The sequence below is a fragment of the Triticum urartu genome, chromosome 5 (assembly GCF_003073215.2).
Source record: "Triticum urartu cultivar G1812 chromosome 5, Tu2.1, whole genome shotgun sequence".
NCBI classification, from domain to species: domain Eukaryota; kingdom Viridiplantae; phylum Streptophyta; class Magnoliopsida; order Poales; family Poaceae; genus Triticum; species Triticum urartu.
Window position 1 is genome coordinate 108,708,954 of NC_053026.1, and position 15,373 is coordinate 108,724,326.

Sequence of the window (15,373 nt, forward strand, 5' to 3'; positions counted from 1 at the left end):
AGGCATGGATGAAAAAAAACCGGAAGTCTTGGCTGTATGACAAATGCTCAAATAATTGAGCTGCGTACTCAGATCCAAACGATCAAGAAAGGATCCCAGACTGCTCAAGATTATCTGTGCAGGATCAAATTCCAGTCTGATCAACTTGCAGCAGCAGGAGAACCTGTGACAGACAAAGATCTTGTCTTGTACACACTTGGTGGATTAGGCAGAGACAGCCACTGATCAGATTCAGCTGACCTCAGAGGGGACTGAGATGGTGGAGAATAGCCACCAAGGAGAGCGACAGAAGACATCATATCCAAGGACCAAGAGAGCAGCAAATAAGATGAAATGTAAGTCACCAGTCAAAGCCATGAGGAAGAGCTCAAGGATTCAGGACACTGGGCTGACCATCCAGGAGAAGGCGACACAGAGGATATCACAAAAGAATCTGGAAGGTAATCCCTCTTGCTCCAAAAAAGCTTTTGCTATCCTAAACGCTGTCGCTAATACATATTATTATGAGATTGCTTCCAAAAAGTAATATGAAACTAAAAGGATCCAATGAAGAACCGGGGAATAGCTTATATCAAGTCCTTCTCTATGACTTGCCGAATAGACTTATTCGCAGCCATACACTGTCTTATTTAAAAGAGTCCCCTGTCTCGTGAACGATCGAACTTGGTAAACTTTGAAATAATCATTTAGATAGCATTAGCCGCTTTTCTTCCTTTTCTCTGCCAGTCTTTCAAGTTCTCATCCTCCCAGAAAAGAAGGGAAAGTCTTCTTACTAGCTAGCTTTTATATCTCGCGAATAGGGAGTTAAGGAGTGTAACTATAACCTATTTGTCACAAAGTTCAATACTCTCTAGAGGAGGTAAATCAATGGATACGGGTACGCCTGGTTGAAGCAGCCCCTACACTTCTATGGGTTGTTCCAGCCTCTGCTAGTGGGTGGTTTTTCATTTCTACAACAGGTGCTTGGTTCAAAAAAAGCTTATGAGTTGAGTTCGTCCTCAGCTACGGATTGGGGGAAGCATTCTCAGATTACTTGACTTGCTGCTAGCTTAGAGGAGAGAAAAAAAATCCCGCTTTCATTTACCTTTAAGTCTGAGAGAAGGCTTTTTCTTTCTATTAAAAGATCACAAATCAGAGGGGTGATCAGTCCTCTTTCAATCCTTCATCTTCTTATGAGTAGCCGCCACAGGGGGTCCTCAGTCTGAATCCTCCACTAGCATTGGACCAACAGTCAGTCTAGCTCTCGCTCTTATCCAATTTCCTTATCCTTTCAGGGCAAGGTCGGAGTAGTAGGAAAATACAATTTCTTTTGTTGCATGCGGACCCGCTTGTGAGACTGAAGAAATTGAAGCTAAATGACAATCTTAACCTACTTGCTTACAGGATCCTTAAGAAACTGTGGACTTTTGCACCTTTCTGTCTAGCTTGAGTTATCTTTTAGTTCTCTCCCCTCGGCAAAGTGGATAGGAAAGAGTCTTGCTTCCATTCCACTAGCCAAGAATAAGGAGAGTGACTTTCTCTTTTGAACCTCTTAAGCTGACTTGAAAAAAAAAGTGGTACACCCCTCAGAGATATAGGGACCGCCATGCTCGTCCACTTTCTTGATAAACGACTCGATGCATTTTCTCTTCCTTGCCGCTGAGACTGAGACATATCAAAAAGATCTATTACTAAAAGGAGATTGGGATCATCCTGTGGTTACCGGATGATGGGAATAACTAAGCATAAATTTGGAAATGAGCACGAAATGTCTATAAATGAATTTTCTCATTATTCGTTATTTCCGGGTCTTTTCGTTGCATTCACTTACAACAAGAAACAACCACCAGCGTTTGGTGCAGCACTTGCATTTTGGTGCATTCTTCTTCCTTTCCTTGGTCTTTCGTTCCGTCATATTCCAAATAACTTATCTAATTACAACGTATTAACCGCTAATGCACCTTTTTTTATCAAATCTCAGGGACATAGTCTAATCATGAGGGTAGTATTTTATCATGGTGTTGGATCCCAAGTTTTTATGGATTCCTTTTTTGTTACCGGGGTCGACCCCAAAGCCATAATGTCTCAAAACGAAGAGGCTATAGAGAAACTTTTATTTTTTCCTTTGTCTCGAACTTCGTGAAGAACTCCATTCTATCTCTCCAACAAAAAAGTCGGGCTGCGCCCCAGTTGTACACTCCCTTCGTTCGGAGAACCCTTGTTGATTCTGAACTTCGTTCGCAAAGTAAGCGTCCTTTTAACGGGCCAGCCCTTTTTAATGCGCCGCTTGACCCTGTTTTGAAAATGAGCTTTGCTCTTCTGGGCGCTGGGCGCTCCCGTGGTTCGCGAGAAGGAAAAAGGACTAATCTTTTGTTACATCTGGCACGAGATGAAAAAGAGAGAGCTTCGTCTATCGATGAACAGCAGATTGACGGAGCTCTTGGCATTGCTTTGTTTTTCTCTCCTTTCCTATCAGCGAGTTCCGATCCTTTTGTTCGAAATTTCTTCGTTCGTACCGAACCGCTTGCAGAATCAAATCCAGTTCCACAAGATCCTATATCAGCTATACATCCTCCTTGCATTTATGCCGGAGATGTCGCCAGTGCTATGGGCTTTGGGTTATGTAGATCAAAAATGATGAATGGGATTGTGGCACTCCACTCGCCGCCAATGCGGAAGGATGCCGCCGAAAAGAATGGAACGCTGCTTCGCTCTGCTGGATGCGTCGGATCCCATATAAGAAGCTCGCTCTTTACCCGATCATTCAAACATTTTGTGGGCGGCGCGCCTGCTCTATTGTTGCGTAGCAATAGAAGCCTGCTCATGCTGCTTCGGCGGCGCTTTTTCGCCTTCTCTTCGCTCTGGACAGGAGCGCTAATGGACACGGGGAGGGAGCAGGCGAAGCGTGTCGTTCGTAATGGAAAGAAAGACACCACTACTTCGCCTCTTTGTTGGACCGCCGGCGCGAACACGGTGGTCTCTGACCAGGACCAGGAACCAATTCGAATTTGGATCTTGACATGTCGGTTGTTTTTAACCGTAGGCATCTCGCCAGGAAGTTGGTGGGCTCATCATGAATTAGGTCGGGGTGGCTGGTGGTTTCGGGATCCCGTAGAAAATGCGTCTTTTATGCCTCGGGTATTAGCCACAACTCGTATTCATTCAGTAATTCTACCCCTTCTTCATTCTTGGACCTCGCTTCTGAATATTTTGACTCTTCCATGCTGTGTCTTAGGAACCTTTTCAATACGGTCCGGATTGCTAGCTCCCGTTCATAGTTCCGCTACAGACGATACACGAGGAAGATTTTTATGGCGGTTCTTCCTTCTAATTACAGGCATATCTATGACTCTTTTTTACCAGATGAAGCAGGAGGCATCGGTCCGTAGAACCTATAAAAAAGAGATGGTTGTGGCGCGAAGTACTCTTGTGCACCTACGTCACTCGGCTCGCACGCAACCCCGCCCCGTTATGTTATGTTATGGAAGAATTTAGCTTCTTGCTGGGCTGGTTATTCAGAGCCAGCAACTGGCTGCCGGATTTCGTCCCGTCCGTAGCGCTTCGGAAGTCACTCTGGCGTGGCGCTGCTGGATACTTCTGATCAATAGGAATAGGAGGAAAAAAAAGCTTATGATGAGCATCTATTGGAGTCGATCATTTCCAAGATCTAATTCTAGTTTCTTATTATGTAGTGGAAACCTCACAATCTTTAGTTTTACGCTTACGCTTAAGGGAAGAAATGTTCTTGGTGGATGCAGGCCCTGGTACCCCAAAAATTTGTATGCAAGATGAGCTTACAGGACTGCCAATCAAGCGAGCCACCAGGTTTGAGAATAAGGTGGGATCCAAGAATGTAGTGGCTGGTGAATCACTGATCAAAAAGCGGATTTTTGAGAGATTCTTCATCGATCTAGTGGCCGGTGAATCACTGATCAAAGAGCGAGCAGCCGCCAGGTTTAATGATTTTGTGGGATCCCTGGATGTAGCGGCTGGCGAACCGCTTCTTCTTCCACAAAGATTCAGACAAAACCGAGCTTGGATAGAACTGAAGAAGATTTGGCGAACGAAGAAAAAGGTAAAAGGGTTTATTATAAAAAAAATCAAAGGAGGTTATTCAGTAGCCATCGCGGGTTTCATTACTTTTCTTCCATTCAAAAAAGCTCTTCTAAAAAAAAGGATAGCGAATGATCGATTCACCATTGATAGCATTAACCCTAAAAGGAGGGATATTGTGATAATAGCGGCAGATCAAACAAGAACTTGATGAAAAGATAGAAAAAAATTATGAAAAATCCGAAGCCCACCTTAATCCATTTTGTTGAGGATCTTGCACTTATTCTGGCCCTATATTTACATAGCCAAGAAAGGCTCTGGCGATCATGCGTGACTGGCGGAGCGCCTATCGCCCTGGCACGGCACTCTAAAATGCATGTTGGGTTGGGCCAGCAAGAAGACTTCGACTAGGGAGACGAAGAATGGAATTGAAGAAGGCAGCATAGTCTAAGATAACAGAATGGAACACCAACCAACAAGTAAGTGGTGGATTTGGATGGAGTCTCGCAGAAGAAGAGTACGCGCGCTAGCGCGCCCCAAGACGTCAGTCCTTTTTCTGCTTGCTGGCCAAGGTCAGTTTACTGAATCCCCCTTCCAAACACCAACCCAATCTCCATTCCTTGATGAGAAATGAGCAAGACCATATGTTTCTCAAAAATATAGCCCCTATATAAACCTAGCCCTTACTACCCGAACTTCTTACCTTCAAATAGGACTAACTGCCCGAACCCGCTTGCTTATCTTCTACGATCTAATTAAGTTAAGCAGTGGTTATTTTTTTTTTAAGTGACTAGAACTTCTATCAACTACTATTCTAGCACCCAGCTGTGCCATGTGTTTATTCTATTCTATTCTATTCTTCAGGTATTCCTTTGAATAACTCATCTTTTCAGGTAAGACAATTTGAAGATCTTCTTAGTCAGCCTATCTGTATTCTTATCCTCTAGTGCGGATCCAATCAGATTTTATAAAGCCAAGGCCTGACATCCATTGTGGGGATCATCTTTTATCGGGAGACATGGTGGTGGTTTCTGATCAGATTCCTATTGAAGGGCACAAGTGCTCCCTAGGTGGTTTTGATAATTGATGACAACATATCTCTTGTTGGACTAACATTTCTATCTAGCATGTTTCAGATAAGTTCAACAATGGAGTGGCATGGACTAAAGGTTGTGGGAACTCCTTCAAGATGCTAAGGACAAAGGATTGGCTAAAGCTTCAAGCTCAAGACTCTTCATTTTACATTTTAGTGATCCAAGATCACATTGAGTCCATAGGAAAAGCCAATACTATCAAGGAGGGATGAGGTGTTGCTTAATGAGCCTCTTGCTTCATGTGCTTAATGATATGCTCCAAAATCCTCAGCTACTTTCCCACTTCCACATATGACCTAAACCCTAAGCCAAACTCGGTCCTACCGATTCTTCCTATCCGGCGCCACCGAGTTTCACTTGTCATAAGCCACTGCCAAACCCTAGCAATTCGGTTCTACCGATAGGGATCTCGGTCTCACCGAGATGGGATTGCAAACTCTCTGTTTCCCTTTCTAACTTTTCGGTCTCACCGAAAGAGCGAATCGGTCCCACCGAGATTGCAATGTAAACTCAGTGTTTCCCCTTTGTAACTTTTCGGTCTCACCGAGTTCCACTCGGTCTCACCGAAAGAGCAAATCGGTCCCACCGAGTTTGCCTGACCAACTCTCTGGTTAGCTAATTACCAAATTCGGTCTCACCGAGTTTGTGTAATCGGTCTCACCGAGATTACGTTATGCCCAAACCCTAACCATATCGGTCCTACCGAGTTGCATGTCAGTCCCACCGAAAATCTAACGGTCACTAGGTTTACATTTTCGGTCCGACCGAGTCTTATTGATTCGGTCCCACCGAGATTGGAAAACTGTGTAACGGTTGGATTTTGTGTGGAGGCTATATATACCCCTCCACCTCCTTTCATTGAGAGAGCCATCAGAACACATACACCATTCCAACTCATATGTTCTGAGAGAGAAACACCTACTCATGTGTTGAGACCAAGATATTCCATTCCTACCATATGAATCTTGATCTCTAGCCTTCCCCAAGTTGCTTTCCACTCAAATCTTCTTTCCACAAATCCAAATCCTATGAGAGAGAGTTGAGTGTTGGGGAGACTATCATTTGAAGCACAAGAGCAAGGAGTTCATTACATACACACCATTTGTTACTTCTTGGAGAGTGGTGTCTCCTAGATTGGCTAGGTGTCACTTGGGAGCCTCCGACAAGATTGTGGAGTTGAACCAAGGAGTTTGTAAGGGCAAGGAGATCGCCTACTTCGTGAAGATCTACCGCTAGTGAGGCAAGTCCTGTGTGGGCGATGGCCATGGTGGGATAGACAAGGTTGCTTCTTCGTGGACCCTCTGTGGGTGGTTGCTTCTTCGTGGACCCTTCGTGGGTGGAGCCCTGTGTGGACTCGCGCAACCGTTACCCTTTGTGGGTGGAGCCCTGTGTGACTCGCGCAACCGTTACCCTTCGTGGGTTGAAGTCTCCATCAACGTGGATGTAGGATAGCACCACCTATCCGAACCACGGGAAAAACATCCGTGTCTCCAATTGCGTTTGAATTCTCAAACCCTTCCCTTTACATTCTTGCAAGTTGCATGCTTTACATTCCGCTGCTCATATACTCTTTGCATGCTTGCTTGATATGTATTGTGTGTGTGAAATTGTGCCTAAACTCCACTTAAACCGAAAAAGTTTAAAAATTGCAACTTTAGCACTAAGTGTCTAATCACCCCCCTCTAGACACATCTACTTCTAGATCCTACAATCAAAGGGCGAAGAGCTCTTCGCATGATCTGGTCCTACCTTTTGTCTACGCTATTTTTTTGTCCCTTCTCAGCTGCTGTCCTTACTCCGGATAAATTGGAACACATTGATTCCGTTCGTTCCTGCCCTTCGCTTCAGGCCATAGTGCTTCTGAATTATTTCTATACCCCTTTGATGATGCAGCCTCTGACTCTCGTGGGTAAACTCCTACTTGATTAGTTAGAACTTCTCTGTCTCAACTCGTGGACCTATCTATCTTCTTCTTTTTAAGAGATAGGGGTTTGCTATTCTCACGGATTGCTCATATTTATTTACCCCATTGAATAGTTTTTGCCTTGTTTCAGCCCTTCCTTCATCTGAACCTTCCAAGTACTAATCTATCTTTATGGGGAAGACCCTTCATCTGACCTCCGGGCTACCCTGTCAATTGTAAAAAGTAGTTGAGTCGTGTCTCGCAGGAGCAAAAAGAGTGAAATGAGGACGTAAGCCCCCTAGGTCTTCCTCTTCCTTCTAAACTAATTGCTTTCGCTTGACTCTTCCAGTAAAAAAGTATACTGAGTGGTTGAAGGAAAGCGAAAAGGAATGGCTTTTTCATGTACCAGATCCGGTGAGCCAGACATCAAGCAAAAATGGACATACAATCAAAGAGTAAGGAGCAGTTATTTGCAATGACGGGTGGATTGGTCAGAGCTGCAAGGAGAGACTCGGTTATGGCGCGATAAAGAGCTTGCTTCAATGCTCGGATTCAGGTAGAAAGTAAGAGCAGTAGCATATTCATAGGAGAGCTTTGTACTTGAAATTAGTAGTCCCGGTAGTTGGAAAAAAGCTCTGAATACAGATTCAAAGCATCAAGATAGGTAGTCCTATCATTAGTTGGCCAGTCATAGCAATTTAAGTAGAAAGCTTGCTTCGGGATCAGATCATTCAACTAAAGCTGTCAGGCCGGGTAGGCTTTGAGGAACATTGGGGGTTCCTTATGTTGTGACTGAGCAGATATGTCTATTGTGCCCGGCAAAAACAGATTTGCAAGGAGTTTGCCAAAGGCTTTCTCATTCGGAAAAAAACAATTTCAAGTATATTTCCCTTCTCCATTCTCTGCTCGGATGATTGCCGCTTGTGTGAATTTCATTGCTGTGGGTCCCGTGTGTGCTCGAATAAGATTGTTTTAGGATTCTATTTAGTTGAATTTCTTGACTCCGCGGTGCTGGTTATCGAGTTTATGGCGCCGCCGACCATCCAAAAAGTCAAAGATGGCGTCGGCATTTACTTATTATGCTCTCTTCTAATAGTGGTCCCTTGGTATTCAGGTTGTAAAATCCTGATAGGAAAGTCGACTGTTATACCTTGTTTTTGTAATGGCCTATCTTCTTTAAAAAGCCGAAAGATAAGGATTTCGCAAAACTTTTGCGTTCCTTTTTCTTTGAAAAGAAAACCTTACCATTTTTGGGCCGCTGTTACCATTTCCATTTCCTGAACCTAAACCTAACTAATACTTAGTTGTTTCCATTTCCTCATCTGGTGATAGATCCTCATCTTCTTCTGGCTCAAATCCCTTTTTCATATCCAGGGCAGGCTTTAGGTACGCTTTAGTTTGAAATCATTAAAGATATGCTCGACCTCGTTTATGTCCATGGTATCATCGTACGTACCTTCTACTATCAACCAGATGAGATAGGGCTTTGAAAGGTCAGAGTCAGTCTCCTCTTTTTCTTTTAGGTCGTTTAGCAGTTCCCCAACCAGCTTTCTCCCCGAGAAAGCCTTCCTGAGATTCAAAGAAAAAGGTTTGAAGGTTGATCTCTGGGATCAGTGATAGTTCGGAACCAGCAAAGGGAGGCTGAAAAGCCGTAGTGCTAACGCACGCCCTGTAGTTTTGAAGCTAAAAAGACAGCAGCGAGCTCCGCGTCGAAAAGCGAAGCGAGCCGCGCTAGCGCGCTACTCTTCCTTTATGAGCGAGACTCTATCCAGATCTACTGATCTAAGAACTCCGCGAGCGAACTGAGCGAGCCATGAGGCGCCTATCGGCAAGGCTTGGAAAAGCCTTAAGTTTAGGCTCCCTTCCTTCACTGAACTGATTCACCCGGGTCCAAACCTGCTGAGCTAGCTAATTTTTCCTTTACGAGATCTCGGCTCTTCGGAATGATTGGAGAGAGCCCCGCCTCCTCTTGGTTGGTGCCGGGCCCGAGAGTGATGGGACTACTTCCTTAAAGAGCCTTTCGTTCGGGCCGGCAGGAGGGGCCCTGATCTATCAATTGAGGGAGCAAAAAACAGGCTTTGCTCCCCCTTTTTTAAATGAAGAAAGAAAGAAGGGTCGAAGTTTAGACCGCTCACAGTAGTTCTACCCATAGAAAAGATCATGAAAGAGGCGATCAGAATGGTACCCGAATCCATTTACGATCCCGAGTTTCCAGACACATCGCACTTCCGCTCGGGTCGAGGCTGCCACTCGGCCCTCAGACGGATCAAAGAAGAGTGGGGTAACCTCTCGCTGGTTTTTGGAATTCGACATCAGGAAGTGTTTTCACACCATCGACCGACATCGATTCATCTCAATCTTGAAGGAAGAGATCGACGATTCCAAGTTCTTTTACCCCACTCAGAAAAAGTTTTCCGCCGGACGACTCGTAGGGGGTGAGAAGGGCCCTGACTCCATCCCAAACAGTGTACTACTATCGGCCCTACCAGGCAATATCTACCTACACAAGCTCGATCAGGAGATAGGGAGGATCCGGCAGAAGCACGAAATTCCTCTTGTAGTGAAAATAAGATCGGTTCTATTAAGAATAGGTCGTCGTATTGATGACCAAGAAAAGTATGGAAAAGAAGCAAGCTTCAACGCTCCCCAAGACAACAGAGCCCTCATAGTGGGGAGGGTAAAGAGCATCCAACGCAAAGCGACCTTTCATTCCCTTGTTTCGTCGTGGCACACCCCCCCCACAAGCACCCCCAGGCGAAGGGGAGACCAGAAAACGCCTTTCGTTTTCCCCCCTTCAGCGGCCCTAGCCGCCTTCCTTAACAAGCCCTCGAGCCTCCTTTGCGCCGCCTTCCTCATAGAAGCCGCTGGGTTGACCCCGAAGGCCGAATTCAATGGTAGAGAAGGCTTTAATAAGAATTTGGCCATGAGAGACCTTCTTAAGTATTGCAAAAGAAGGGGCCTGCTGATAGAGCTGGGCGGGGAGGCGATACTAGTTATCAGGTCAGAGAGAGGCCTGGCCCGTAAGCTGGCCCCCTTTAAAAGCCATTCCTTATTAATAAGGATTTGTTACGCGCGATATGCCGACGACTTACTACTGGGAATCGTGGGTGCCGTATTTCTTCTCATAGAAATACAAAAACGTATCACCCACTTCCTACAATCCGGTCTGAACCTTTGGGTAGGCTCCGCAGGATCAACAACCATAGCTGCACGGAGTACGGTAGAATTCCCCGGTACGGTCATTCGGGAAGTCCCCCCGAGGACGACTCCCATACAATTCTTGCGAGAGCTGGAGAAGCGTCTACGGGTAAAGCACCGTATCCATATAACTGCCTGCCACCTACGCTCCGCCATCCATTCCAAGTTTAGGGACCTAGGTTATAGTATCCCTATCAAAGAGCTGACGAAGGGGATGAGCGGAAGAGGTCGTCTACTGGACGCGGTTCAACTAGCGGAGACTCTTGGAAAAGATGGACTAAAAAGTCCCCAAGTTAGCGTATTATGGGGGACCGTCAAGCACATCCGGCAAAGATCGAGGGGGATCTCGTTGTTGCATAGCTCAGGTCAGAGCAAGGTGCCATCAGGCGTTCAACAGGCAGTCTCACGATCGGGCATGAGTGTCCTGAAGAAGAAATTGTATACTCCCTTTGGTCGGAAGGCGGCGGGGGAAGGAAGGGGACACTGGGCGGGATCTTTCAGCAGCGAATTCCCCATACAGATAGAGGCGCCTATCAAAAAGATACTCCGAAGGCTTCGGGATCGAGGTCTCATTAGCCGAAGAAGACCCAGGCCAATCCACGTGGCCTCTTTGACCAACGTCAGCGACAGAGACATAGTAAATTGGTCCGCGGGCATCGCGATAAGTCCTCTGTCCTACTACAGGTGCTGCGACAACCTTTACCAAGTCCGAACGATTGTCAACTACCAGATCCGCTGGTCCGCTATATTCACCCTAGCCCACAAGCACAAATCTTCGGCGCGGAATATAATCCTAAAGTACCCCAAAGACTCAAATATAGTCAATCAAGAAGGTGGTAAGACCCTTGCTGAGTTCCCAAACAGCATAGAGCTTGGGAAGCTCGGACTCGGTCAAGATCCGAACAACGACGGAGCACTCAACTACATGTTTAATAAGTAGTTGTCTTTTTCTATTTGGATTTTAGCGAACAGGCGTTTACATGAGATTAGTTGAGTAGGCTTGCCTTATCTGCTATAAGATAGCTAGTTGTGGGGCTTTCGAAAAAAGGCTGAAGGCTTCGCTATCGCTCATGGCTTGTATTGTAGTCGTAGTCTTGTAGTCGGCCCTCCATGCCTCTTTAGTCTTTCTAATCCTGAGGCCTTTTTCCTTCATTCATTTTGCGGTAGCTTACGCGTCAGAAAAATAGAACCTTTCCGGCCCGGAAGATCGCTGCTTCGCTTCTGGCGACTAGCTTCTACCCACAATGGCTAAAGCTACCTTGAATCAATCAATGAATGAATGATTCGTAACCCCCATGGGTTCGAGGACCCGTTGGTCAAAGGAAAAGGGGGGTCCAGATTCCAGGACGGAGCCGTATGAGGCGAGAGTCTCACGTACGGTTCCTTTGAGAAGGGTGTGATACCACCACCTATCAGGCCCGACGAGCGGTCCACGGAGCTGCATCCCTACTCACCCGGTCTATGCACATCGCTCTTTCCAGGAGGTTGGCTGCCTATCCTAGATCTTCCCATTTCCAAGAAGATCCCTTGTTCGATCTGGTTTAGTATCAAGGTTCTTCTTTTTCTGTTTCTATATATATGGGTCCGTGCAGCATTTCCACGATATCGTTATGATCAATTAATGGGACTTGGCCGGAAAGTGTTCTTGCCTCTATCATTAGCTCGGGTAGTCCCCGTTTCAGGTGTTTCAGTCACCTTTCGATGGCTCCCTTAATGTATGTGCCAGGAAGTTTCTTCTGAAGGGGGCTACTCCCCGAAAATGCCCCGCCCCTTGTTCGTTTGTCGTTGGGGATTCATTGCTCGTTCTGCGGTTATAAGTAACGTAGCCAGCCTAATTTCTAGAATAGGGCTGCGGGCAGGAGGGCTTTGTTTGTGCAATCTTGCTCGCAACACCCTCTCCTCCGGCGAACCTGCGATCGCCGCCTCTAACTGAATGCTCAACTGAGGTCGTGTACAACAACCTTAACCGCACAAGCCTGGGCTGGGCCTACCCCCATCCCTAGAGGAGCCGGTATGAGGCGGAAGCTCCACGTACGGTTTTGAAGCCGAGCCTTTCCAGCAATGGGGCCTAGGGACCGATATGATGATTGGTTTAGGCAGGGCGGCCGGCCTACTATGGGCACCTGTAGGGATTAGTGCGTGAGACCGCGATCCACAAACTGACGCATGGGACTCACCCTTGACTTGAGAATGGAAGAAGGGAAACATAGCATGTCACAAGAGCGAGGCGAGGGGGCTCCGCCCTACAGCGAGAGGGACACCTCGCGAGCCGGGCTTTGGAGATGAGGCCTTTTGGCGAAGCCAAGTCAATTTCGGGCCACCAAACCATGCAACTGAGGAAAAGGCCCTATGGAGTAAAGGGAAGCGTGTACGTTGTCACACTCCCCGCCCTCCAAACATGCCTAGAGGATGGGCCAGACGCAGCAGAGCGACGCCCCAGGAGCGGATTCCCCACGAGCAGGGGGACAGGAGACGGCCATCTCGAGGCACATCACGGCCTACAGGCAACACTGGGGAGACCCAGGAAGGTAACCCGATTGGGAGTCAGAGGATCCATAGTACCCACAGCCTCCCGGACTTCATATTCATCATTTTCTAAAGGAAGGGTAAGGGATCTCTTTTCTGCAACGGAAAAAAAATAAGCTCCGCTTATTTGACTCGGCACAACCTAACGATACATCCAATACCAATGATCTGTGCCTACCGATACGATACTCCTCCAAAAAATTGACTATATAAAGAGCTAGTGTCAATAAAAAGGCTAATGACAGAGAAGAGTCAATCTCCTTTACTCCTCCCGACACCTCAAGATGAGAAAATCCCTTCATCTAGGCGGGCGCCCATGCCTACTCAGGGAGCAACTTCTACCACGGCTGACACATTATCTCCCACAAAGACCAACGACCCATCCCGAAGAGAAGTTGACTGACGGGGATGTCTCGAGAAGAAATTCCAGAATTGGTAGCCTCCCAAATCAAACATACATTGACAGGGGTTGCCAACAAAAAGAGAGGAAAGAGGCCCTAGTGAATTTGATATGGTACCGTACCCCAAGGAAGGGGTATACTATACTACGCCAAAATGCAAAATGTTGAATGGGGTAGGGAACCCTGAACAACACCTCGCCCTTTTCAAAGCTACATGCAGGAATACTGGGGGCAATGAAGCCCTTCTTCTCCTATTCTATACTAAATAAACAATCTAATTCTAGGAAGAGTTTCGAATAATGAAACTTAAAGGAAGGGAGGTTAGAACAAAGCAAGGGATTACACTTTCAATGCGCGAAATCCGTTTTGAGTTAGAGTGCGAAACTTCTTGCTGCAGCCGTTTTATTCGCTGCTTGCTACTTTCTAAAATGGAAGATAAGATGAATGAATGAATAGATTGCATTTTTTTCTAGTTCAATCTATAGTCTAGATTCCATTCCCTCGATCCACTCTCATTTAAATGATGGGATTGGGCCATACCAACCTTCACTTAGTCTTAATAAAATATTGCTTCATATCTTCAAGGATTGGGAGGAGGTGGCGTAAAAAGGAAGGAAAAAGGAATTCGAAATCCGTCCCTTCCCACAGAATCATCGGGCTTGACTTTCCTTACTTTCCCAACCCCGCTACTGTAAAAAGAACTCTTTTGTTTTGAGACTAGCTAGTCGCTATGGTTTGCGGGAAAACTCTTCTCTCTCTGGTCTCACTTCGAGTCCTTCTAGAAGTAAATAAAGGAAATGCTTATTCAACTACGGCACTGTCGGACAACCGACCGGATTCAAGCCCTAGCCCCTCAACTCGGACGGACTTGTGGAAATCCTCGAAAACAAGTATTGCTCAACTCACCTATCTATAACATAGAAATGTTGCATCCAACCCTGGAACGAGAGGTAAAGAATAGGCTACCATACGAGATGAGACGACTTCATTCTTGGCTTTCATCCCTACGCTTAAGAAAGATAAGGGATTGGATTTCATACCTTTTATTTAGAGCTCCGTCGTTCCGACTGGAAAATGTAACCTTCCACCATACGTAAACCAAACCTCTTTGCTTTCTGGCTTTTCCTTCCAATAAACATCAGGGTGCGAATCTGAGTAGTTCCTTGCTCAAGACCACGAAGTAAGAGCGAAGCAGAACCGGTTTTCAATTCATCGAAACTCTTGAAAAGTTCCTTTGCTTTTACAGCGAAAGCACCTGCCAACAAATTGGAACCATAATCCCCTCCATCTGCCTCGCTCTCTATCTGGTAGTATATGCTCTGATCGAGGCCCTATTCTTATTATGATGATTTGGATATTGAATTGCCTTTGACTGATTCATCTTACCATTTTACTATAGTTTTTTTCCAGTAAGTTTAACATGAGCGGAATTGGTGTACTTGACCAGTAGTGAACTCTCAGTTGTGTTCGATAGTCGGTTACGAGTTCCCATATCTTACGCAACTTTACCTTTTCTTACTATGGGCCAAATTGTTGAGGAAAGCAGAATCACTGTTTTTCGTAGAACTCACTTTTGCTACTGGAGAGTACCTTCCACCAGGTCAGAGCCATGGATCCAAAGCCTACTAGTTAGCTTTGAAGGTTTAGGCTTGAGAGAAATCTTGAACAGAACACCGCACTCCCTTCTATCAACTTATTCAGATTTGCTTATTTCTTTCTCTTTCGTTTTTGTAGATATAGGCTTTGGCGGATTCTCTCAAGGCTCGAGTGAAGTTTCAAGCACATATTACCGGAAGCTAGTGATCCCGCCCGGCCAGCTCAGCATGCTTTAGAGCTCCTTGATTGGTACGAGGTAGTGATAGCAAGAGGCAACTCTCAATTGTTGTAATATAGAGACCTCTTTCAATGATTATAGATCCAAAGGATCGTTATTGATAGGAAACTGCCAGTAGCCCTTGACTTTGACTTGAAGAATTGAATCCGCCTTCTTCTTCTTATTCTTCTGAAAGTCTCCCAGGCGTGGTATCATCGGATCCACAAGGTCAATTTGTATCCATTTGTTCGGAAACCGGAAATGCCAACTACTCACTTCTTGCTGAGGATGAAGGTGCCATGGGTGATAGCGCCAGCCATTCCCTCATTGAAAAGAAAGTGCCAACCCTGCTACTAAAGCTAAGGCCAACCGCAGCCCAGTGAAATGAAATGCGTATGAAAAATAA

At 45.9% G+C, this 15,373-nt stretch overlaps 1 protein-coding gene and 1 pseudogene across 1 annotated transcript; one reads left to right on the top strand and one right to left on the bottom strand.

Annotated features, from left to right (window-relative positions):
• Positions 1–1,577: 1,577 nt before the first annotated feature.
• LOC125508090 lies at positions 1,578–3,123 on the bottom strand. The gene has a single exon (XM_048672674.1). It carries the CDS (start codon positions 2,559–2,561, stop codon positions 2,079–2,081), a length of 483 nt encoding a protein of 160 aa, XP_048528631.1. The 5' UTR covers positions 2,562–3,123; the 3' UTR covers positions 1,578–2,078.
• Positions 3,124–6,848: 3,725 nt separating this feature from the next.
• Positions 6,849–11,274, top strand: LOC125508091 (annotated as a pseudogene).
• The last annotated feature ends 4,099 nt before the right edge of the window (positions 11,275–15,373 follow it).

What these genes read in the sequence shown, in the direction of transcription:
- LOC125508090 (XM_048672674.1), bottom strand. Translation starts at nt 2,561, where the DNA reads ATGCAAGGAGGATGTATAGCTGATATAGGATCTTGTGGAACTGGATTT.